The sequence below is a fragment of the Stylophora pistillata genome, chromosome 4 (genome assembly GCF_964205215.1).
Source record: "Stylophora pistillata chromosome 4, jaStyPist1.2, whole genome shotgun sequence".
NCBI classification, from domain to species: Eukaryota; Metazoa; Cnidaria; class Anthozoa; order Scleractinia; family Pocilloporidae; genus Stylophora; species Stylophora pistillata.
In genome coordinates this window covers 13,173,953-13,198,229 of record NC_142522.1, presented here as the reverse complement: position 1 = coordinate 13,198,229, position 24,277 = coordinate 13,173,953, and the positions used below count along the sequence as shown (strand labels likewise).

The 24,277-nt window shown below is 37.6% G+C and overlaps 3 protein-coding genes and 1 long non-coding RNA gene across 5 annotated transcripts in view; 1 reads left to right on the top strand and 3 right to left on the bottom strand.

Moving 5' to 3' along the window:
* The window catches only part of LOC111329647 (1-acyl-sn-glycerol-3-phosphate acyltransferase alpha), a 4,161-nt gene extending 2,000 nt beyond the window's left edge, over window positions 1–2,161 (bottom strand). Inside the window, exons 1-3 of the mRNA XM_022934393.2 lie at window positions 1,568–2,161; window positions 816–911; window positions 333–405 (exon numbers count right to left, since the gene is read on the bottom strand). Of these exons, the coding sequence (XP_022790128.2) occupies window positions 333–405; window positions 816–911; window positions 1,568–2,098 (700 nt within the window). The 5' untranslated portion in view covers window positions 2,099–2,161. The remainder of the gene's footprint in view (window positions 1–332; window positions 406–815; window positions 912–1,567) is intronic.
* Window positions 2,162–2,259: 98 nt separating this feature from the next.
* Window positions 2,260–4,839, top strand: LOC111329646 (cyclin-dependent kinase 9-like). Its single transcript, XM_022934392.2, has 4 exons — window positions 2,260–2,846; window positions 2,918–3,002; window positions 3,109–3,199; window positions 3,860–4,839. Exons 1-4 carry the CDS (start codon window positions 2,761–2,763, stop codon window positions 4,720–4,722), a joined length of 1,125 nt encoding a protein of 374 aa, XP_022790127.2. The 5' UTR covers window positions 2,260–2,760; the 3' UTR covers window positions 4,723–4,839.
* LOC111329648 (tRNA wybutosine-synthesizing protein 3 homolog) lies at window positions 4,773–12,324 on the bottom strand. 2 transcript variants are annotated; one of them, XM_022934395.2, is made up of 8 exons: window positions 12,133–12,324; window positions 11,939–12,010; window positions 11,214–11,312; window positions 10,124–10,195; window positions 9,197–9,265; window positions 8,440–8,504; window positions 6,822–6,871; window positions 4,773–6,609 (listed from the first exon to the last, which is right to left on the bottom strand). In XM_022934395.2, the coding sequence occupies exons 1-8, from the start codon at window positions 12,295–12,297 to the stop codon at window positions 6,461–6,463; spliced, it is 741 nt and encodes a 246-aa protein (XP_022790130.2). In that variant the 5' UTR covers window positions 12,298–12,324; the 3' UTR covers window positions 4,773–6,460. The 2 variants fall into 2 exon arrangements, with proteins under 2 accessions (XP_022790130.2, XP_022790129.2); XM_022934394.2 differs by having other exon boundaries at window positions 6,822–6,889; window positions 12,133–12,323.
* A 2,583-nt stretch (window positions 12,325–14,907) lies between these two features.
* On the bottom strand, window positions 14,908–21,394 carry LOC148732529 (uncharacterized). The gene is made up of 2 exons (XR_015999635.1): window positions 17,785–21,394; window positions 14,908–16,778 (listed from the first exon to the last, which is right to left on the bottom strand). It is a non-coding gene; the product is annotated as an uncharacterized LOC148732529 (long non-coding RNA).
* Between the last annotated feature and the right edge of the window lie 2,883 nt (window positions 21,395–24,277).

Below are 24,277 nucleotides of genomic sequence, written 5' to 3'. Positions count from 1 at the left end.
GTCTTGCGTGCAAGGTTACTAAGTTGAATCTGGCCAAACATTCGAAATATGACGCATAAGGACAAATGATGGAGAGCACTCTCTTTTGCACTCATTCAATGTCGTCGCTAAGATACTGTGGGAGTGCGTGATGGAAAACTGGCGCACAGTACTCTAAAACAGATCTTATCACGGTGCAATAAATATTTATAATGTCACTCAGTGGAATGTTGGCGCGCTTTAGAAGAACAATAAAATAAAGGCGCTTGTTCGCTTTCTTAATGCACTCTGAGATATGTTCGCGTCTTATTTGTTTTCTCAGTCATAAAAGAAATAGGGTACCTAAAACTTACCGTGTTCAAATGCTTTGTTTTTCTTGTTGAAAATTGAAGAGTAATCGTGGATTACAATAGGAACAATAGGGAGCTGAAACAAAACACAGAGGATGATTTCATTCTGAAGTTCCATAAAATACTTTAGGTAATTTTTCACACTACACTAACATATCCAGTATGATCAATGAATGAAGATCTTAATTGTCCTTCTCAGCAATCAAGCTTACCTTGACTATAAATTATTCTTAATTGATAAACATCATAACCAACAGAAGAATATTAGCAAGTAGTGGCTAACTTCCCAATATGAGAAACACCAAACTATGGAATGGGCCTGAATTATTGTCCTGCCATGCCTCCTAGTTTCTTTCTGCTGACATCATCCATGTTGTGTGTTGTTTGTTACCCCTTCATGTGATCACAAAAGGTAGTTACTCATTTCAACACTGTTTTCAACTTCATATGTTGTAATGAACATTAATGAGAATCCAGACAACCTACCTGTGCCTGTACGGCAAGATGGAAGGCACCTTTCTTAAATGGGAGAAGAGTACCAGTCTGGCTTCTTGTTCCCTCAGGAAAAATCCAAAGATTAATCTGAAAATTATATGAGAAGATCTGATATTTAATGGTTTGCATCATTTACTATTAAGATTCTAGCAGGTTAAAAATAAAATAATAACAGTGTAAAACTTGTGTTCAGTGAGCAGAATACTTGGAAAACAGCTCAATATGCTGGAGGTTACATAGATCTTAGTTTCTAGCACATTATACAGCTAAAACTATTGCTGCTCCCCCTGACCAGGATGCTTATCCATAGCAGGTTACCACCCCCCTTCCTCAACAATTTGTCAGGCTTCCCTTAATGTTTGCCAGCACCTATTTGATGGTAATCATGAACAGTGAAAAGTACTTTGAGAGTGAAATGTCTTGCCCAAAATCACAACACAAAGACACTGCAAGGGGTATAGGGGACTCTGTTTGTATCTGCATTTCTTTCATTCAAAGTTTGTGGTGTCAAACACTAAGGAAGTTGTCCACTAGCAGTCCACTCAAAAGAATATCAAGAGAGCTCTAATTTCCTTTGTCACAGTCACTGGCCTTTTGGATCTCACACTTTCCAGTTGATTTATCACTGTCTCATTTCAAATTACTTTCTCGGCGAGTGTCTCGACCTTGAGTATGCCTATTGAAGTTTGTACCCAGACCCCCCCCTTTTTTGAGCACTACAGCGACCACTAATATTACCTTACCTTTTTATCTCGCATCAGTTTTACTGTTTTATCCATGACATTTCTTGCACTCTTGGCGTTAGATCTATTAACAAACACTATTCCAAAAAGCCAGGCTGCAAATCCAAATAGAGGTGCAAACAGTAATTCCTTTTTCGCCAGGAACGTGGTTCTACGGGGTGTTGCCTGTAGAAGCGTAAAGACGTCAAGCGAACTTTGATGGTTAGCTACAATGATGAAATTCTTCTTTTTTAGAGTATCAAAGATCTCACGTCCTTCAATTTTAACGCGTATTGAGTAGGCTCTGACGAGGAAATTGTACAAAATTCCGGAGCAACGATGAAAGTTGTCTACATCAAATGGATGGAACAAACCAACCCACGTCCAGTGGATGGCGGATAACATGATCACAAAGTTGAAGCCAAGATACTTTATGTAAAAACGGAAACTTCGCGATTTCCTGTACAGAAAAATGAAACCGAGTAAAAATATTAAGAGACCTAATAACAGGAACAGAAACTGCCACATTTCTGTGTTGTTTACGACGGTCATTCGCCTTTCATGTGAATTTTAGAAAGATAGTTTATGACGGGTTTCCCACAATGCAAAGGTTTATTGAAGTCCCAGAAATCCTAGGGCTCCCTCTAAGTATATAAACTGGAATTTTCTTTATCATTTCAGTTACAAAGGTGTTCGTTTATCTGAGATCGCTGCGATGGAAAATATTTCTATTGCAATCTTGCAATTTTAAGATTGACATCTACTTCAACATTATTTCCAGGGAAATATGAGGAGAAATACGGCACCTTTTCTCAACAAGAACGATTTGTCGTGGTTCGTAATGCAGAGAGGAACACTTCGTGGGGAGGCGCAATTTTTGTCGAGAGATGAGTCGTTGTGTGACTCGATTGTCAAACTTGAGCAAGGTTACGAATGGAAATACAAAGTTAGAGGGTGAAAATGGAGATTTCGTCAGAAATTTTCCACGCGTTTCTCGGGAAATGCGAATCTTAAGTCGATGACGTCACAGGGCGCCATTTTAAAGATGAGCATGTTGACTTCTGGGAAGGAATTTTTTTGGTTCTTCCCATCCGGGAATCTCGCTTCCTGTGACCTTCATTTTACCGGCGTAAGGAGGACAACGTGGTTTCGTACGCGATTGTCTTTTCTTTGCCAAAACACCATTTTCAAACCTCGTTTATCGCGTAATTGTAATGAGTAAAGATCTCTTGGACTACCCTTTCTGCCATGATGTCAACAAATACGAAAGGATGGTTAAAATTGGCCAAGGAACCTTTGGGTTTGTTAACTGCTCCTGTCCGCCATTTTGATAGTTCGACTTTGTCGTTTATTTTAAGAATTATTTTGCAGCGAGGTGTTCAAGGCACGCAACCGAAAGAATCTTAAAGAAATCGTTGCCCTCAAGAAGGTCCTCATGGACAACGAGAAAGAAGGGGTATAATACCTAATGTTGTTGTAAATGAGTGATTTGCTAAATGTAGTAGTTTCCGTGCTCGTTTTCTAGTCACTGAACTTTTGGTGTTTTTTGCACCACCGTTCAGTTCCCGATCACCGCCCTCAGAGAGATTAAGATACTTCAGTTGCTGAAACACGAAAACGTGGTCAACCTGTTGGAAATTTGTCGAACGAAAGGTGAGTTAAAGTTTACGTTGCTCTCCAACTGGATGTTGAAAAAGGTCTAGCTTAGAACCATTTTGCTTTTTATGGAAGTGACGACGTAGTCGAAGTGTTAATGACAATGCTAATCTTATTTCGCGCACATCTCTTTCTTTTCAAAGGAACATAACTAGTTTTTACACCAGAAAAGTCCATTTTCTGTCGTTTGACCTGTTATGTAATGTTTACTGCGTCTTTTTATACTTTACGCGGAAGTCGTGTGGTTTTATAGAGATTAAGACACACTATTTCGAAGATTTGTAATTTATTGTCACTGAAAATATTTTAGAGTTCGGCCTAAAATAGTTTAAAATGTCTATCTGGTACTGTACCCATCATTATTGAGGGCTAAACAGGGTAATATTTATCAGGGTAATCAATGTCAACAAATTTCCTCATTATAAGTATGAATCACTTGCTGTTCTTAATTAATGGTGATGTTAGGATAGACAATACTGTAGAAGTAGGGCAGCTTGTTTCTAAAAAGTTTTCTGCTAATAAAGAAATTTTCAAACGGTTTCTTTTTCAGCATGTTAATTTTTGTATCCACAACTAATAATCAATAACCTGTGGAGTTCTATTTCTAAGACTTGACAGTAATTTAACATTTACTCATTTCTTTGTTTTGACTTCTAGCCTCTCCTTACAATCGGAATAAAGGAAGTATATACCTTGTTTTTGAGTTTTGCGAGCATGACTTAGCTGGCCTTCTTAGCAACCGTCAGATCAAGTTCTCTTTGTCAGAGATGAAAAAACTTACCCAGATGTTGCTGAATGCACTGTACTTCATACACAGTAATAAAATCCTGCACCGAGATATGAAGGCTGCAAATGTCCTCATAACTAAGAATGGTGTTCTGAAGTTAGCTGATTTTGGTCTAGCACGTGCTATTCACCTGAACAAGGAGCAGACCCAGCGTTACACCAATAGAGTAGTAACTCTTTGGTACAGACCACCAGAGCTTTTGTTAGGAGAAAGAAACTATGGTCCTCCCATTGATCTGTGGGGAGCAGGTTGCATTATGGCAGAGCTATGGACACGAGCCCCTATTATGCAAGGGAATACTGAACAAGACCAGTTAAACCTGATAAGTCACTTGTGTGGCTCCATTGCTGCTGATGTATGGCCAGGGGTAGAGAAACTGGACCTATTTAGTAAAATTGTCTTACCTCCAAGTCAGAAAAGACGAGTGAAAGAAAGATTAAGAAGCTATGTGAAGGATCCTCTTGCTCTTGATTTAATCGATAAGTTTTTGACTATTGATCCTGGTCAAAGGATTGATGCAGATACGGCTTTGAACCATGACTTCTTTTGGAGTGACCCCTTGCCATCTGACTTGACACGCACATTAAGCTCAGTCAATACATCAATGTTTGAGTTCTTGGCACCTCCACATCGTGGCAGAGGCCAAGTGCAACCACCAGCTGCTGGACAGTCTCGTGTGGGGGCTACTAATCAGCCCAGTGTTACTAGCAGCACATTTGATAGGGTCTTTTAATTTTGGTTGCCTTTAATTTTCATTGAATGCTTTGCATGTAGTGAAGTATGTATTGTATTTATATTTGATGTGGACAATTTAACAATGCAAGTAAAGACTTAGAAACTCAAAAAAAAATATTTTAAAAAAATTGCAAAAAGGAATAAAACAAAATAAAAAATAAAACAAAAAGAACTAACTCGTAAAAAGTAAAAAAGAATCAAAACTACAAAAAATGAAGGTCACTCATTTAAAGCTTGTTTCTCACAATGCATTGCATCAAGCAGCAAATTAGTAATGTCTACCTACCCCTCTGTTTTTTCTTACATATGCACTAGTGCACTGTAGGTAAGATGAAAGTGGATGAAATTATCAGCAGAAAACAGGTGCTATATTTCAAAGCACCTTAGATGTGAAATATTTCTTCTTGTTAATATGCTATACAGGAATAGGAAAGTAACTGGTTACGTGTCAAAAAAATAAAAAAAATGCCACAAAAGCTATGCTTTGTAATCATGGCCAAAAAAAATGCTCATACTTGGAAAGAGTATCAAGAATGACAGTCGTGAACATGATTTCAGAAATGACTTCCTTATGCCTTGGCTGCTTCGTTAATTTCAGTAGTGGTAGGTTTACTTAAGGAGTATTAAAGTCGACAACTCCATTATTGAATTATCATCATTCAGTATTGGTAAACTTTATTTTTTCAATTTTTTCTTGGGAGAACCTGTTATTGCTACTCCAAATTGTTTTATACACCAAGTACATACTTTTGTTTCCTTATTTTGCATAGTGGTTATGTCTAATATAATTTGATAATCATAGAAGTATAGTGGAGATATTATGTTTCTGGAGTTTGAATGCAAACAGTTTACTTTTCTATATGGAAATGGTTAAATCTTAGTGTTGTATGTTACGATTGCAACAGAATGTGTTTAAATTATAATAGAATGATGTTTCGTGTCAAATGCTGATGCGCTGCCTCTGCTGGTATCATACTAAATAGTAATTTGAGAACAGTTTAAATAAACAAAATATTATTGAATTCTGTCTCGGTTTCACCTAACCAGGTATTTGTGGCAGTCAGTTAGTCAAGAGACCCTCTCCACTTGGGGTTAATATGTTTACTAGTGTGCTTAGATATTAGGGATGAACTTCCAGAGTAGGAGCAGTACTCTTTGGAAATGAAAGGCCCCTGCAGATGGCTGGACCTCTAAAAGACTCGTGACAGGCAGTCAACTGGCTTCAGAGCTTGAAAGAACTTCTACCATGGATATAATATTCACATTGAAACTCGGAAAGCAGTGAATGGTTTGTGCTTCAAGGAAAGAGCTAATCAGGCATGAGGAAACTTAAACTCTGGCTTTTTCTCCATGTCCACTTTTTTCTATCTCTATTAAGATTGGTCATTTTACCAATGACCAGTCAATCAAATTAACGTGTTTACAGTTGACTGAAACCTGCAGCAACTGGCCCTCACTTGTCCTTTTCACCGTAACAACTCTCAATTAGGAATTAAACAATACTGCAGGAAAAATCTCCAACAACTGCCATATTCTGATGAAAAACAACATTTTCCCTTATTATTTATAAAATGAAGAGGTGTGAGCCATTTTTTCTCCCTTCTGATTACACTGTCTAATGAGAATTTTAGAATATAGAATTTAATTCATTCGCCACGGGAATGGCGAGAAGTTACTCTTCTTTGATTTGGACTTGACTGCACATGGTTACTGAAAGCTGACTTGAATAACAATGATCATGACACCTCCCCATAGAAAGAGGACAAGCAGTCTAGCATGTCATTGCCATTGAAAAGTACAAAGTCATCAGCATTTGATTTCTGGGAAGTTCTTGTCCCTTTTGTAGACAAATCATCTTTTCTAGTCTCAGCAGTTTGTTTTGGGCCTGAAATCAAAAGTACAAGCATGTTTAAGCTATTGGCTAACTGCAAGAAAGAGTAAGAACTGTAAATGTAAATGAATGATTCCATCCACAATGTGACTAGATATGCACCAGCAAATTTTCCTAAAATAAAAAAGAAAGGGTTGGAACTCAAAAGCCAACAATCTCTATTTTGAGATGTTGGGACAGTTATGTGAAAATCAAATTGCAAGTACCTGTTTTCTGAGATGTGCTGTCACTGCTGCTGTGATTATGTAATATGTCACTGAGGTTGGTGAAAAATCTGAAATCATTATATTATTTTACATAAAATGATGACCATTTTTGCTCATATCAGCATTAAAGTAATTGACGGATTAAATATAACTTTACAAAAACATGACACCTTTCATTGATAGTCACTTCTATCAAAATGTCACTGATTCAAACTCCCAGCCACTTCCTAACATTATAGTGATTTATTACATCCATTTTGAAATCACTGGTGGTCCCTGTAATCTGATTGGCTCTAATTGGTGCAATTTATTCACAAATCACACCATTTTTTGCTTTAAGTCGCATCATTTTACGCTTGACTGAGTTTTTGACATATGACGTCAAAGTCTTTCTGTTTTGCATACAACATAAGATGTAAAAGCGTTTCCGGTTCTGCTGTTTATTTAAAAACCGGCTCAGTCCTGAATCAGTAAAATATTCGAATTGACCAAGTCCTGTATTTGGGCGATTTCAAAATGGATGTAATAAAGTGGTAATTGAACCTCATGTCGTGCAATTTTGGTCTGAAATCATACTTGTGATTTCAAATCGAACTCGCACTGCACTCTTGTTTGATTTTGAAATCACGCATATGATTTCAGCCCAAATTGCACTCCACTCAGTTCAATTACCATTATTAATAACTTTCTACACCTTAACATCACAGTGCATATTCTTCGTAACATTCTTCGTACATTGCCCAAGGTACTGACAAGGAGAATTTGCCAAACAATCAAGACCTTTAGTTGGTGATAATCCCCTTTCTTCGCATGAAGTGACTCGGGTGATAATTAAAGTAAGGAGAAATTAGATGCTAGTAAATCTTAGCAGTCAAAACATTCTCAAGTCTGTACCACATTTACATGTTAATTTACATGTTAGCTGTGAGTGTTGTACACATCATTAGTTGTGTAACTATGTGCGCATGGTTGTTGTGTTCATATGGTTGTGTAATGTGACAATTTATTTAGAGTACTTTGTCAAGTTTTTTTGTCTAAATGTAGTCTTGTGGATCAATGTTTATGTTTACTTTTGATAAGCAACGTCTTTGTTTTTTAATGCCTATACAAGTCCATGCACTGTTAAAATGTATCTTTTTCCTTATTATAAGGCTTTTGTGCAAGTTTTTGTTCTCTTACATGTATTTTACCCACTCATTTTCAGTATCATGGACATGTGGATATTTATCAACTTTAGTTAATGGATTTGTGTGACTTAATAAATTAATAAATTTGTGTGACTTTGGTTACATATTGAAATATCACGCTACCATTAATAAATCTCTTTCTCAACATTCCATTAAACCACAACTACCATCAGTTTAATGGTGGAATCGACTCAGATATAACTTTTCATGAGAGCCAGGGAAGCATCTCTTCTCATGAATAATTCTTTGTGGTTTTACATGACTGTGTGACCAAGTTACAGATTTGTTTTCAAAATGGCAGCCTTCATTGTTAACTTTTAACCACATTTGACCACAAAATTTGACCAGCTAAGTTTGTACACACTTGACACAAAAGACTATGATTCTTGAGGCAGAAACAATACCATCAGTGTTTGTTAAAGAGGGTGTACCTGTCTATTCTTGTTTGATTATCATCAAGTTTCTTGTTTGCAATATCCACCAGGAACTCTACATACTCGATTGCCAAGAAAGTCAACATCAAGAGTTATCAAAATAACAATTAAATTGATTCAATAATAAAAATCAAATATTTGTACTACCTCAGGAAAGTAAGAACTATTTCAATGCATAATTTAAACCTCACTTGCACTACATGGAGGGTTTTTTCAAGTTATCATAGTTTATTTCAGGCAGAGATTCCAACCTACTGAAATCAAAAGGTCTTGGGAGGGTTTGAGGTATGATAATGCTCCTTTCTGAAACCTTTTTAAAATATGCAGGTGGGCATCTCAGATGCTATTTCCTGCATTTTGAGTCAATAGGCTCCTATAACATTTTTGTTAATGGTGTCTCTTGGATCCAGTGCATTATCCTACCCAAAATATCATGGACCCATGTTTGGATGCCAGAAAAAAAGAGAAAGGATCATGGTGAAGCAGAGAAACCTTTATCTTCCCTCCTTTGCCAGAGGAAAATTACAAAAAGCTGGAGAATATCAAGTACAAACCAAAGATCAGAAACGATCTTCAAAAACAATGTTTTTTTAGCCAAAACAGGAGGATTGGAACCTCAATTTCATGTAAAACTTCATTAAAAATCCTTATTTTTATTTCCTTACACTTATTGCTCTACTTCTATCACTTTACCATAATGATCATAAAATTTCAATTTGAAGCAGATTTGTAAGGAAAGATTTTGCTAGGTTACCTTATGAGAGACCATTAGTTCTCCCACATGAACAAGTGGCACTTCTATGGTCTGTGTACTTCTTACTGCCTGGTACAAAAAATAAACATGAGCAAAATTTGATGAGCTCTAGTAAAAGTTTGCACTAAATACCAACTTTAACTGTGTACAGTGAGAAAAGTAAAAAGTAAACGTATAAAGGAACAATATAGACCAAAACAGGCCTAGAAAAAAATTAATATTCTGATTTGTTGTTTACCTATTTTTTTAATCCTTTCCATCCTAAAATTAGAATTCATATTCCCCACACTGTTTTCTTTACACTTCCTCTGGTACTAAAAAGGAGAATTTGTTTGACAATCAAGAGCTTCTTAAATTGGTGATTGTTTCCTTTATTCTCATTACCTATACATTTGATTTAAGGGTGATATTGTAAGGAGAAATTAGAAAACAGACTCTTTTAGGGTTTAAAGGTTTAAGCCTGAGATATTCCTACCCTGAGAGAAAGTAGTCAAGAGTTTTAAGAGTTAAATTACTAAAATCAATATTTTGAGTCTAGTTCAGGGATTTACTTGGCTAGGACTAGAGACTGTATATTTTGATTGGTTATCTATCATTTCATATCATGTTCAGTCTACAGGAAGGGCCTTTTTGCAATTTTTGTCTTCAAATCGGTAGATGGTTACATGAGGCGAGTTCAAAACGCATTACACTAGCCCTTGTCCACCATTACATCCACTAACCTGAAAATGCTTTAAAGTGATGCCTATACTCCTAGAATTTTATTTAAGTCTGGAATATACATTAATTTTGCAAATTTCACAAGTATTTTTTCTTTTGTTTTGTTACCATTTGTTGAACATTTCCTGCATTCAGAAAGAAATCTTTGGAACTTATAATAAGTAGCATTAGAGAACTATCCAAAACCTCACTATGAATGACACCTACCACAATCACATTGGCCTTCCTGCCAATGACAATTCCAGAATTTTTAAAGCCAGATGTTAGTGCTGCTTTGAGCTAGAAATGAAAGAAACAACACAATAAACAGTGATTGTCACATTAAAAAAATTAACAGTTTCAGAAAATGTCCACTCACTTCTCTGTCCAACATCACAGTTGTGCTCCCCCCCCTTTATGAAAACAATAAAAAAACAATGTCAACTGGACAAGTATAAAGTATGGAGAGAAAGATCAATTAGGAGATAATTGGTTGATCAGATAACAAACTCTCTGAGCTAATATTGTAGGAATTGTATATTAAGTAAATTGTAATTAGTTCTTATTAACCGAGCGGGAGGTCTGTTGGGAGAATCTTGACCGGGGTCGCCAGTACAGACTGAACGCAGTGAGGTCTGTAGCAGCGACCGAGGTCAAGACTCTTCCATACAGACCGACCTAGCTTGGTTAATAAGATGTTTATTATATGGCTGTGTCTTATATGCCAATTTTTCATATTCTTTGTACCTTTTTTCTAGACTGGTCTAGATGCTGGTCTAGATGGGAAAATCTAGACCACTTTCAATATTGATTTCAGCCAATCAAATTAGTGAATTCAGTAGTTCCCAGTCCTTGTGAGACACAGCTATATGATAAGAAGAATTACAAGAGACCTACTAATGAGATTTGGGAGTTAAAGGGTAAGTAATATGCCATCCTGTCATAGTCAGGAATTGGCATGAGAGAAGAAGTAAAAAAATCCCACAGGTCTATTAGAAGAGGGGGTGGAAACCCCCTGGACTATCCCCTTGGATCTGTCTCTGCCTTGCCCATACATTTTCCAATTAGCTTACAAGGGTTGAAAATGGATGACTTCTGGAACCCTTTGTAGTAGCTTCACAAGAGAAGAAAACACACGAGACTCCAGGAACACAATAATTCTATTAACAAGATGGCAGATTCTTAAAAACAGATGTTTGCAAAGGTCATGTGACATAAAGGTCAATGCTGCTACACTACACCCTTCAAGAAGGCCAATCAATGCAGCGGATCAATAGCTTGAAACAGTATTTGTCATATAATCAATTCAGTTACTTACCATTTGTTGTCCACATTCAAGATCTCTGCACTGAACATGTAAAACAAATGGTTCAAACTTGAACACAGCACTTCCTTTACAGTCCTTCAAGGAATTGATCTAGTTTCAAAATATAACATTGTAGATTGAAACATGCTCCATTGAAAGCTTTCTGTACAAAATCTCTTATTAACTCATTAGAAAGGATAATCATAGAGGAACTCTTGGTAATTAGAGAAAGTGAGACAAACCTATCTTGAATGACTACGTTAAGATTGAGTGTATATGGAAACCCCCTGTTAACCCCTCTCCTTGGGACATCTGATGTTTTTTGTTACAAGGCAATATCAAGAAGAAGCAAAATCATACAATTCACAATTCAAGCTAAACGTAATAGCCCATATTTTGCGAATTACCCTTGGCCTCATTCTCAAAACGAGTCCTCATGTTCAACCATTCTTGTGAAAATGAGTTTAATTTGCATGTGAATGGAAACTTATTATCATTTGAAAGGATTAGTACGAGGACTCGTTTTGAAAATGAGGCCAAGGGTAATTCGCAAATGGGCTATTGTATACATTGTTCGCAATAACCACTCGTCTACAGTTTACATGTCACATCATTACTGGAAATTGTCAAATATGAACTGCTTCTGATCAAAGGTCATATTCTACACTTTCTTATGGTCTATGACCTAGTAACTGATCTTTGTCATGGTGACTTAACAAATGCATGTAAATACTTACAACTTCTTCTTTTACAGCTGCATCATGAGTAACATACAGCCACTCGCATTGTTTTTTCTTCTGATTTTCCAGCTAAAGAACATAAGATAGATCAATGGTGTGCACAAAAAGCTGATTACGACGATTAATAAAAAAAAAAAAGTAAAAGATATGTAATTCTAAAGTTGTTTTTATTAATTGTGTTTCTGGCTCACCTCTGAAAAAACGGATATCCTCCCAGAACAAGAACTTGTGGTGAAAAAGTTTTCTTTAGCATTAATGTACTGTATTAATTCCATGATTCGGTCATCTATGCTCCCCTTCTTACTAAGATCAACTTGCGACAAGCATGCCCCTTTTTGCCTCTCGAACGCCGCCATTTCGAAAATTATTTTACCTGACACTAAGTGATAGCATACATCACGTATATACCCCTTGGCGAACACTGCTTATGATTGAGATTGTAGGCTCTACAAAAACCTTCCCGCCATTTTTCTTTCCCCACTTTATGACCAATTTGTGGGCCACTTTATGTCCAGCCGGAGAACGAGCGAAACTAGATTTTAATCTGTGAATTTGATTGAAATAGTCGAAATTGTTCGATAATTATGCTACGAAGAAAGCCCACTAGAATAGAACTGAGAGGAGAGGATGTAGAAGAGTATGAAAAAGCAAAAAAGATGTGGACAAAGAATACAGAACAGAAAGGGGGAGATGATTCTAAACTGGAAAGCTTGCTTGACGATTCTCCTATGGCGTACAATGATCCAAAGAGAATTGCAAAAGTTCACGAGAGAATTGGTTATAAGCCAGAGACTGTACCCAGCGATGGGACAGTGACATTCAATTCGTAAAACCCTCAAAGATGAGGTGCTGACGACTTTCCATTGTGATTGACCGAAGTGAAGCTTCAGATGTTGCCGAATGCATGTTGCAAACTCACCTAAAGAACTGAGCATCGATTCAGAGGTGGAGGCTGAACTTATGCTAGTAGGTATAAAGAGAAAACTTACTATTCCATTAATTCTAATGAGAACAACGTGGAAAGGAACTTGAAACATGCAGAGCTTTTTTTTTTTCAACGGCGAAGATGAGCATAGACTATTTGCAATCATTGCTCATACAATGTGGCTGAGTACCACCGCTACGGAGCTCGACTCCAAAGCTGCTAATTAAGTGAACTGTTCTCTCCAATAGAAGCATGAATGATTTTCTAAGTAATTGGTTGTTGAAAAAATTAGATAAACTTAGAGGCCTGTAGAGCATAGACAAATTCTATTTGATATAGATTGGTTGTTGTAATGACTCTCAATCTGTTTTATCGACAGTAGACAACTGAGGCATGTTAAGTTAAGCAAATGCAAAGGAAAAATCCAAAATTGTTTAGTTGATACTAAGCATGAACGGAGGAAAATTTTCTCGTCTCACTTCTCTCAGTGTCGCAAAGCAATCTGGGAAAACATGTCATCATTCCCTGAATCAAACATTAAGGTCAGGAGAATAAAGGAAATGATCACCTACTGAAGAAGCTCTTGATTGTTAAACAAATTCTCCTTGTTAGCATGTTATAAAATGTACAGAGAACAGTATGGAGAATATTCATACTGATGGTAGGGTGTAATGGTTAAAGGACATGTTGAAAGCTGGAAATTTAGGTATAACAAGAGGGTTTAGGTTAATTATTTATTTAAGTCACTCCCCAAACATGCAGGGAGCAGTTACAACTTGAAACCATGAAACTATGAACCTCAAATGCATAAATTACTGGGCTTTATATAAGTGGCAGACACATGCACATGAACTAATAACAAATGCAACTAACAATCTAACAATAATACAGGTCTGCATAGTTCAGACAGTATTTCATTGCATTAGGAACTGAGGTGCTCCTTAAAGCTTTGATAGGTGATAAAGCCTTTTTTTTTTAATGTAATCCCACAGTACTGTGTTGAGCTTGTACATCTTTTTATAATTTTCAGGCATGATAAGAGCATGCATATAAACAAAATGGCAGATTTTGATTGTAGCTGAAGGCTTGCAAAGGATGTAAATTGTGGTTTTCTTTTAACAGGGTTCGTACGCATCTTGAAAACCCTTGAAAACCCTTGAATTTCAGGAGGCCGATTTCAAGGCCTTGAAAGTACTTGAATTTCATTTTGGGTCCTTGAAAGTCCTTGATTTTTTAAGCACTTCCAGATAAAGCAAGACTTCCAACGTTATGTAATCGCAGACTCCAGGACATGGCTATATTTATGTATAAAGTTAAGACTAATTTAGTCCCACCATATATTTCTGAACTTTTTAGTTGCGGCATAAGTAGGTACAATCTTAGGAATGCAGACGATAACTCCTTACCAAGATACAACATGGTTACATACGGAAGATGTAGCTTAAGGTACATGGGACCTTATATTTGGTCGAAGCTCCGCAAATCAATCAAAATGGCTGACTCTCTAACTGCATTTCAAAATCAAGTCAGAGTCCTTGACCTATCAAATGTAATATCGAAAAATAATTGTGAAAATTGTGAGTTATGTAAAACTTAATTTTATCAATTTTATATTTTTTGTAATATAGTTTTTCTTCTAATTTTTATTATAATTATTAGTTTAGTCTAAGTAGTAGGTGTCCCCAATTAGTTTTTACTTGTAAAAACTAGAATGATTGACACGTTAATAAAGTTATTCATTCATTCATTCATTCATTGGTCTGTAAAACACTAGTGTCTCTCTCAACTAACCAGACCAAAAAAAAAACATTCCCAATGAAGACTGGAGCCTTTGTAAGATGCAATTTTGCATATAATTAGACAAGCAATGGATTAGATGGAGTTTTCTGTTGCACAGTTGTAGAACATTGGAGTGTCAAATATCAAGAGATTTGGTTTCAATTCCTCTAGGGGACTCAGATTTTATTGTTATTCTGCACTCTAGACAAGACAAATAACATCTTTTCAGAGGCGGATACAGGAATTTTTGATTGGGGGGGGGTCCAAACTTAGGTTCAGAAGGGACTGTTGGACTCTTTTGAGGCAAATTACTTCTCGCCCACACCCCCCACACCCCCTCCCACCAGTCGCAGTTGCACGTCGTAATTCCTTGGCCGCTTACCATTTACTTGGATTCATTAAAAAAATCAGCCAGTTAAAAAGTGATATACGATCCTGTCGATGTAAGAATTTTAGTCTCAAAGTTGTAAGCATCAGGCCTGATGGGGGGGGGTCCAGACCCCCCCAGACCCTCCCCCTGGATCCGCCACTGCTTTTGATATTTCATGCTTCTATGCTTGACTAAAACAATCATTTGCTCACAATACAATAATTGTTTTGGATACCATTTACCATTTATTCTTGATATAAAGAATTATATTACTGTATGATTTTGATTTATTCCATTTACAAAATTTGAACATAGTATCAAGAGGTGCCCTCTTGTTTTTCACACAGTGAACATGGAAAAGTATATTATCAATATTACAATAACATTTTATAGATATTATGCAAAATTTGTTGAATATTAAAAAGTATAATATTTTTAAATGCCATTTTTGCCATGTCATAGCTAGAAGTCTGAATTATTATGTTGACTAATTTGGACCACCACATTTCTAACATCCATTTTAGCCTTTAATTTCTCCTGACAATTTCACCCATGAATGAAACATTAAGCTCGCAAGAGTAAAGGAAATTATAACTAACTAAAGAAACTCCTGATTGCCAAACAAATTCTCCTTGTCAGCACTTAGGCAATGTATGGGGAACAGTTTAGAGAATATGCGTACCAGGCATAAGGTGTAAGAGGTGTACTAGTGTATTTTGCCCTTCAGATTGTATGAATTTGTTGTTTGACTGTCCGAAGAAGCAAATGCTAATATTGAGGAATTTGTTGGTATATTGTAATCCTAGCGTCACTTATTAAGTACACTGAAGATGACGTTACCGTCTGAGGTGACGTATTATCGGTTCTTTTGCTGACGCACAACCATTAACCTCTTTATACAACTCCTTGCAGACGATTTTATCTACCCAACTGAAGAATTTCTGGAGACTGAAGTGGCTGTTTCGCTGTGTTCCAGTTTTAGATCAAGGCCGCACCGTAATTTTAACATAGTCACGCAACACCAGATAACAAGTTATTCCTCTGCCTTTTTTAGACAGAAAGCTTTGTAATCGAAGCGCTGATACGGAAGCAATCAGTTCTTTCAAAGTGAAACTTCAGATTTTTCTCTTCGCCGTGCTCCATGTATTAACAGTTTCTTACTTTTGTGTGTACTAGAAGGTTCGCAGTTTTTCTCAGTGTTACTTGAATGATTTTTATTGAGAGACCCGTCTTTGTGTTGTTGACTCTTGATTGGTAATTCCAAGCTCTTGGTCTCATAGGTCAGATTTAAAAGTTTTGCGGATAGCAGCGACTGTAGGCTACACTTTCTCCTGAAAGCCCAATCTTTGTCAAACACACACTCGTTGTCCAAATTCCTCGACAATTCCGTATTTCCACGTTTGAGTTTCTCATCTTCATTTTTCACACTCGCCCCTTCAGATTCATCGCCAGAGCTTTCGTTATCCGGTAAATAGTCCTGATCGCTGACTTCTCGACTGACTTGCATTCTAACGTTCATATTTTTCTCTGTCAGGTGGAGAATGATTTTAAGCGCTACGTGCTGGAATGAACTCGGTTTCCGTAGCAAATTTGGGATCAAAAAGCTCTTACGTGAGGCAAAACAAAAGATTAAGTGATACTGGGTTATAGAAGATGCGCCGTTGCTGTTCTGCCGTGAAATTAGCATAACAACAATGTTCTTTTATCACGGTTATTACCTGCGAAGCCATTGAATTTTCCAGAAAGTAAACAAAGACAGGTCCCTGTAATGATAGGAAAATATCAAATATTGTAACGTTTCAATCAACTTCGATGGGTTTTCCAAGCAAGTTTAGTTTTCCATGATCGGTGTCTTTGAGCAGAACTGCTATGTACTGCTCTTTGCTGTCGCATTATTCTTTTCTGTGGTGGAAGAAAAACGCCTAAGGTATAGAATTTTTGTTTCATTTGAAATAGAAAACAAGAATTTCAAAATAGGCTTTGGTTATTATAAGCTTGAAACTGTGCTATCTTGAAATATGGATCCTTGTAATATTAAAATTCGTTGATGACAATCTCATTTTATCTACTCAATCCTCAGGAATCCTTTTCCCAGTTCTTGGTTTCTTATTTCCTCTTCTGTCTCTCTTCTAAGATTAAGTGGTCTCCTCAAAGTTGGAATGATTTAGGTAATACTCATGGCAATCTAAAATGATTGCTTAAAATCAGTCTGCTTTCTGAACTGCAGGTGCTGCAGGCTACAAAGCTCGTATGATAGACAGAGAGTCGACATTCGCCACCAAAATATCCGTCTCTTCGCATTTATCAAACAGACAAATTGTGTGAGAAATTATTTTTTTTACGGCGGTAAACTCGTGAAATAAATATACAGAAATTCAAGGGGGAGACGAACAGTTGAACTTTGTGCAAACTGACAGGTTTTTTTAGTTTTCCTCTCTATTTATCCATTTGCTTTTTAGAAGAATGTGAGAATCAAACGAACCCAAAGTGGCTCTTTACTTACTACGCATGTCCAGCAGAAAATTGCATTTTTAAAATCAACTTGGATTAATATTCGCCCATTTTTATGATCATCTTAAAAACTAAAGTTCACATTGACAGATGACAAGAACATGGAGTATTCAGTTCAAGAGTTAAAACTTTGAATAGTCGCGACTATTTTCGCGCAACTTGGGGGAGCTCTGTTTAGATCATGGAAACAATGTAATTGATTGCCCTCTTGAAAACCTGTCGTCTTTTCAAATAGTTCTGTTAGTTATTCTAACTTACCAATACTACGCTTACAGAAATCTTCAGAAGGTGTAGGCTTAGGTCTTCAAAGCCAAAATCACTACGGTGGTTTATATTAGCGTTGACTCTATCTCATACCACAAACGCCGGCTAAAGTGGAAGGCTGATGTTTGACCCTTTTAGTAGTGTACGAGTCTCTGATGACATTTCTCCTTGCCTAAATCACGTGTGTATGGATAATAACTTATTAATAACTCTCAGTCATGATCATTTAGAATGAAACTACTTCCGCCCCACCCTTGATAGCCAATTAACTATTGTTCCAATATGCTTCTTTTTCGTCAGTGGAAAGTATACTAGTCTAAAACGGTAGGGAAGAATACGTTTCTATTGCGTTTTTTCCATCAGATTTAGTTTTCAGACAGCTGACCTAACCCCACACATCCTGATAACTGCAGATAAGGTTACAATTTCGTTTCAAAGCGAAGACAAAACCTATTTAGAAACCCATTAATTTCAAGTATATCATCCTGTAATGACGTCAATTACACCTATTTCGCTTACGATGAACCTCATTTTGTACTTTAATAGAAAGCTCCACTAGATCTTGAGTTATCTTTTCATTTCCTCTTTCCTTAATCATCAAAACATGTTTACTCAAAAGTACCCACTGGGTACTTGTGGCACCGAAAAAAAAGGGTCAGAAACAGATGTCAAAGCCATCAGAAAGCCTGGCAGATTATTATCAACTGACTTAAGTACAAATAACGCGCGAATCGAGTGAAAATACATATACCACGATATCGCATAGGTTACTTGGACAGTTGATTACAGTACTTCTACTATACGAAAACCTGTTGGGCAGGCTGGCTACGCTTGCGTGAGTTGTTTTGACATGTTCGACGGAGAGAAAAAAATGGACGAACGCAAATAACTTGGTGTGTCATATCACTGATTGCAGTATTTTACTCGTTGGTACGTTGTATCATGACTGGCCCTGTGGGCGCACCTAAATACTGCACAACTCATTAAGATGAAATATATGCGCATGCTCGCTGGTTTACTCTAGTTTGAGCACTCTGGCATGGCTTAGACGATACCACAAAGGTTGGGTCGTTTGGGGTGACCGTCTCGGTTCTCCCCCATCCTAGCATTAGCACTGCACTGATGAGGCCCAGAAGGCCGAAACAGTACTGTCTGCAGTTAGTTATATATATATATATATTTATTAAAAACTGGATCATTGGATAATGCAATTCAAAACTTCATATTGGCTTAGCCATTATGGAAGATGAGCCAATATACCATAATCTACAAATATGGTAAGCGTACGCGGCAGCTTAAAATTAAAAGGGAGCTGAAAAATTTAATAAAATTTAATAATTTGATTTAACGTTTTTAACTCGACGCTACGCCCCTCGTTGGCTATCTATCATCTCATATCCAACGCGCGCTCGTGGAATAATTGTTAAATATATATATATTTTTCCAAATAAAACTTCCACTGTTATCACTTGATTGTCTCTGTGCTGTATCAGTGTATGGTCATTACGATTTCTTGATACTTAACATAAAAATATTCCAGTTAGGGCAGTCGTCTCGCTAGGAAACAAGAATCATCTTCCCAAAACCGCGTTAAAGCGTTCCTAAAACCTGGCCATCCACAAATCACCGTCACTGAACAACAGAACATGACTTGGCTACATGCCTGCATTATATCCTTGATCCTTCACTCTTCATGTTTAGTAATATAACACCATCGTATACCTCGCAGCAAATCACCTATTAAAAATTGAGGGGATCGATTTGTACCAATTCACCAGTCCACTGATGCGACTGAGTAGCGTACAAATTCTCAAGCTTGCGCTCTTTCATGTATAAACATGTCATTCTTTAAGTTGGCAGGATATCAGGCACAAGCATTACGGGTATCTGCATCATCGCTTAAATTATTACCAAGCCGTCAACGGGCCAAACAGCTTTATCTTTGAATATTCTTCGTTCTGTCATCCAATCTCGTGAGAAATTTGGAGTAAATAAGCGAAGAAAGGCTACATCTTCTCTTAAGAGCCCATTCTGAGTCAAAAACACATTCGTTCTCTTCTGTAGAGTGTGAAGTAATGGGATAACTTCGTCCCAGTAGCCGTTGATTGTGTTTCCTTCCACGGCTGACTAAGCGCACTCCACAGTCAGATTCGTCATCTGCGAAACATTCTTCGTAAGATAATTTTCCCTGGCGATAGTCCATTCTTACAGCGATGAAAACAAAATATTCCCAAGTCTCTGTTTCATGTCCTCTTGCGAGGCTTTGTAAGTAAAGACTCGTCCTCACGCGTGGGGCAGCAGTTATTAGAGTCCAAACGCCAAACCGTGAGTCACATGTGAGTGGATCGCGGTAAAAATATTCACAAATTACTTATTATACACGGGCGTTTCGTAGGCGTAACCTTAAGTGGAATTGTTTATTGACAGGAGTTTTGTAATTTTTCTCTACTCGTTTGCCAGAGATTTCTGGAAGGAAGGAAATTGCGGTTTTCTAGAATAAAAGAATGGCACATTACCAAAATAGATAGCAGCTAAAAAATATCAAGAAAATTGGTCAAATGTGCGGATACACATAAAAAAGAATTGCGAAAAAACAGTGACGGACCAAAGCCATGATGGATAAAAGAAGGCATCGAGTAACGTAAAGGACTTAAAGAAACTGATTAATAAAGATCAGTCTGTAAATTGAAACGTTGAATTCATAAAACCTCTTCTTGTTCTCTGCTTAGAACTGGTATTGAGAATCCGGCGATGATCTTAAAGTTTCCGCATTCAGTGTTGTGCAAAATCCGTATTATCAAAAAGCACAGCAAGCAATCGTTTCAAAGCAGTTGACCTTGAAAGTTCTTTTCGTGACCTTCTCATTCGTAGCGTTACGTTTTCATTCGAGAAAATACGAGAAGTCCTCTAAGCGCTGTAAGAACACATAGTTTGTACAAGCTTTATTAGCTGCTCGAGTTTCACTGGCATAGGCAAAACTTAAAGGTGCAGAATGCCTTCAAAATTCATTCTTGTCGGGCCCAGGAGCCAATGGGCTCCTGTCGGCCCTGTATCATGGAGGTGGGAGATCCCAGGTAAGGTAACCCGCTTAGGTGGGGTAACCCCCCTGTCCATATAAGTTTTGATTTTATCTTGGTCACGTTTACATGATGGGGTGACCTGCCTAGGCGGGTTGCTTGGTCTTTAGGGTAGGGTTACCCAGTCTGCCGGGGTACCAATTTGCCGAAGTAGATGTCTTTAAGTGTGGCAACCCGCCCATACGGGGTCACGTGCATGGTAAAAAGCTCAAAACCAAAACACGTGTGTTTTAAAACTTTGTACTTCCATACAGAGCTTAAAGCGTTAAAACATCAACTGTCACGTCCTTTTAACAATGAAACCTCGGAAGCAATTTACTCACATTTTTTACTTTGAACTCAATGTATTGGCGAAAATCTGAGGGGAAAATAAATTTCATCTCATAAGACGGACTATGATAGGAATGACAGTGATGCATGATGGTAAAGCAAGCCCAACACGGCAGAGATCACCAGAAACCGCAACGGATGCACAAGGAGTGTAAAATGTTCACATTTCGGTATACATAGCGTCGTAGATGGACCAAATTTCGTTTCCCATACCATTCTTTAAAACGTATTAACGGGTTCAAATTGTGAACGGTTCCTCGTATAACCTAATACCGCATAACACAACGCGAGGCGCTATCATGAATAAATAAATACGTGTTCGAGAATTGGTCTTTCGTCTCTGTCGAGACGTGAGCTTGGGATGCCTAAATTCCCTACTGCAAGCGCAATAACAACCTCGAGAAACTACACCCCAGCAACCTGGGGTTGTTAGATTGTATGAAAATACTTCACCCACTTGGGCAGTTCTTCACCTCCATGTAAAAAGGCCCCAATTTTCAACCAGTAAGTAGTAGGTTTTATTATTACACTTAGGAAGAGGCTACTTCTAAATTTGTGGGGTGATGGGTAAGCACTATCGCTTTATTCAGAGCGGAAACTGAGAGGATGGAAAACAATTATTCCAGGCGAATCAATGGTACCACTAGAACCAGGACGGACCCATGTTGAGGCGCAAAAGTCCGCCGCGGTAGGGGCCCCGCAGCGTTGCGTGACATTCTGAAAAACGGATACAAAGAAGTCTAATAGGTGGTTTTCGCGTTACGTCATCGCCGCCATGTTGGTGGACGCAAACAATAGATATCTCATTAACTTCTTTTGTTCGTCCACCAGTATTTGTTCCTTTCACCATTGTTAAATGTGTCTCTAGAGATTGGTTGCAAACCACCTTTAGTCTGCCCTTTTTCTCTTTCAAGGTTTAAAGAGGGGAGTTAATAGGCTAACGGATTGGCGGACTCTGGGAAAATTATTTTGCCTGGATTTCGGATTTAGAGCAAAATTTTAACGGATTTGCGGATCCTGAAATTGCAACGGTTCGCGGTTTCGTCGATTTTTTAGGTTCGTATTTTGGATTTTGCATGTGAGGAAGTTCGGATCGTGGATCTGAACGATCGTCAGAAATGCGTTGATTTCTGAGTATGTGTATTTTTTTGTCACGGACGAGACTCTCTGCATGTCACGCATCAGGGAAATAGTAACGTACTGGGACGTCTGCTGTGTTCGCGCCCTTATCCATGACACTGTACCCCACCGATTGCGATTCGCTCGATGGGAAAGCCATTGCCTAGCTAACACACAACAGCTCAAGGTGCGTTTTCCACCTTTTTACAAGACAAGTAGCGAACGGATTCGGATTGAACAATTTTTTTTTAACGGATTGACGGATTTGGTTATCCAATCGTAGCGGATCGGCGGATTTGCATACCCCTACTCACCTCCCTATTTAAAGAACTTTGTGATTCTTCTCTTTTCACGCAACATTTGAAACTTTAATGATTGATTAACTAATTTATTATTTCAACGTACAAGCTAAGCTGTCTTGTAAATGTCTCGTCTCGTCGAAGTGTCGAGTCCGAACGTCGTTTAATCACGCGCGGAGTTCCGCAAGGTTCGGTTCTAGGACCTACATTATTCAACATCCATATCAACGGTATCACCGACACTTGCACAGATAGCGAAGTCGTACTATACGCCGACGACACAGAAATCCACGCCAACGCAAAAGATGTAAGTGCTGCAGAAAAACGTGTCAACAAAGATCTAGAAAGTACTGCAACATGGTGGAATCAGAACGGTTTAATCAGTAATCACAAGAAATGCAAGGCTATGTTGATTGGATCAAAGCACGCTGTTAAAAACACCCGAGCGTTACAGATTATCCTCAATGGAAAACCAGTGAAACAGTCAGATTACTTTAGGTAGTTAGGAATTTACCTCGATCATTGTCTGACATGGAGCAAACATGTAGCCTATATACAATCTAGGGTTTACCCTAAACTAAAACTGCTTAACAGAATTTCATCCTTTCTTAGTCGCGATATTTTGCTCAGAATCTACAAGCAGACTGTATTACCTTTGTTAGACTATGGTTGTGTTGTATGGGGCGAATGTAGCAAAGAGAATGCCCAACGTTAAAGCGCCTGCAAAACCAAGCAATGCGAATAATATTGCATGCTGACCGTAAGACGTGTACTCAGGAGATGCGCGCCAAATTACAACTATTATCACTTCACAGTAGACGCCTTTTCATCAAGCTACAGTATGTTTACAAGATAATTAACAACCTCAACTGCCCTAAGCAGTTGACAGGGTACTTAGTGAAACGATCACAGAGACACTGTCGAGCCTTTAGAGATCTAACAATATTAGATCTACCACAAGTTAGGACCAAATGTGGGGACAGACCTCGTTTAAGTTTTCGGCTGAGAGTGCCTGGAACAAACTGCCAAGAGAGATTCACGAGCTCACAACACTCGCACAATTTAAAGGCAGAACTTTCACTTACCTCGTAAACACGGACAGCGTAAATCATATTTGTACAAGTTAAATGTAATTTTTATATATAATTTATACATTTTAGATTTGTAATTGTAATTCTTATTGCTTGTAATTCTATTTAACTGGTCACCGATTAATACCAGTCGATCTATATCTTGATCGACTGACCGGTTTTTTTACCAGGATAAATAAAGTTATTATTATTATTATTATTATTATTATTATTATTATTATTATTATTATTATTATTATTATTGTTATTATTATTATTATCATCTAAACAAGCTAGGGGTCACCTACTCGGTTATGTAATATTCCCAGAATAAATGTTTGTTGTCAGATAAAGCACCTAAGATTCCAGTTGTTGTAGAAAGTTGTTCGTCCCAGTTAGGGGTGTCATCTTCGAGAGATTTGAGTGAGGGTCGTTTCATTGGCTTTATCTGGGTTAAAAGCGGAAAAAGTTTGATTCATCTCATATCCAGGTTGCATTTGTAAACTATCAGATGCCATTCGTAACCAGATGACAAGATACGTGTCGGCGTCCGAAACGTGACACCGAAATATCTTCAGAAATCCTCAATGAC

Excerpts from the sequence above, each read along its gene's own strand:
- LOC111329646 (XM_022934392.2), top strand. The coding sequence starts at position 2,761 with ATGAGTAAAGATCTCTTGGACTACCCTTTCTGCCATGATGTCAACAAA. Across the intron at positions 2,847-2,917 it reads ATTGGCCAAGGAACCTTTGG|CGAGGTGTTCAAGGCACGCA; the intron begins GTTTGTTAACTG and ends ATTATTTTGCAG. Across the intron at positions 3,003-3,108 it reads TGGACAACGAGAAAGAAGGG|TTCCCGATCACCGCCCTCAG; the intron begins GTATAATACCTA and ends ACCACCGTTCAG.
- LOC111329648 (XM_022934394.2), bottom strand. The coding sequence starts at position 12,297 with ATGGCGGCGTTCGAGAGGCAAAAAGGGGCATGCTTGTCGCAAGTTGAT. Across the intron at positions 11,313-11,938 it reads CAGCTGTAAAAGAAGAAGTT|ATCAATTCCTTGAAGGACTG; the intron begins GTAAGTATTTAC and ends TTTTGAAACTAG. Across the intron at positions 6,610-6,821 it reads CAGCACATCTCAGAAAACAG|GCCCAAAACAAACTGCTGAG; the intron begins GTACTTGCAATT and ends TTTTGATTTCAG.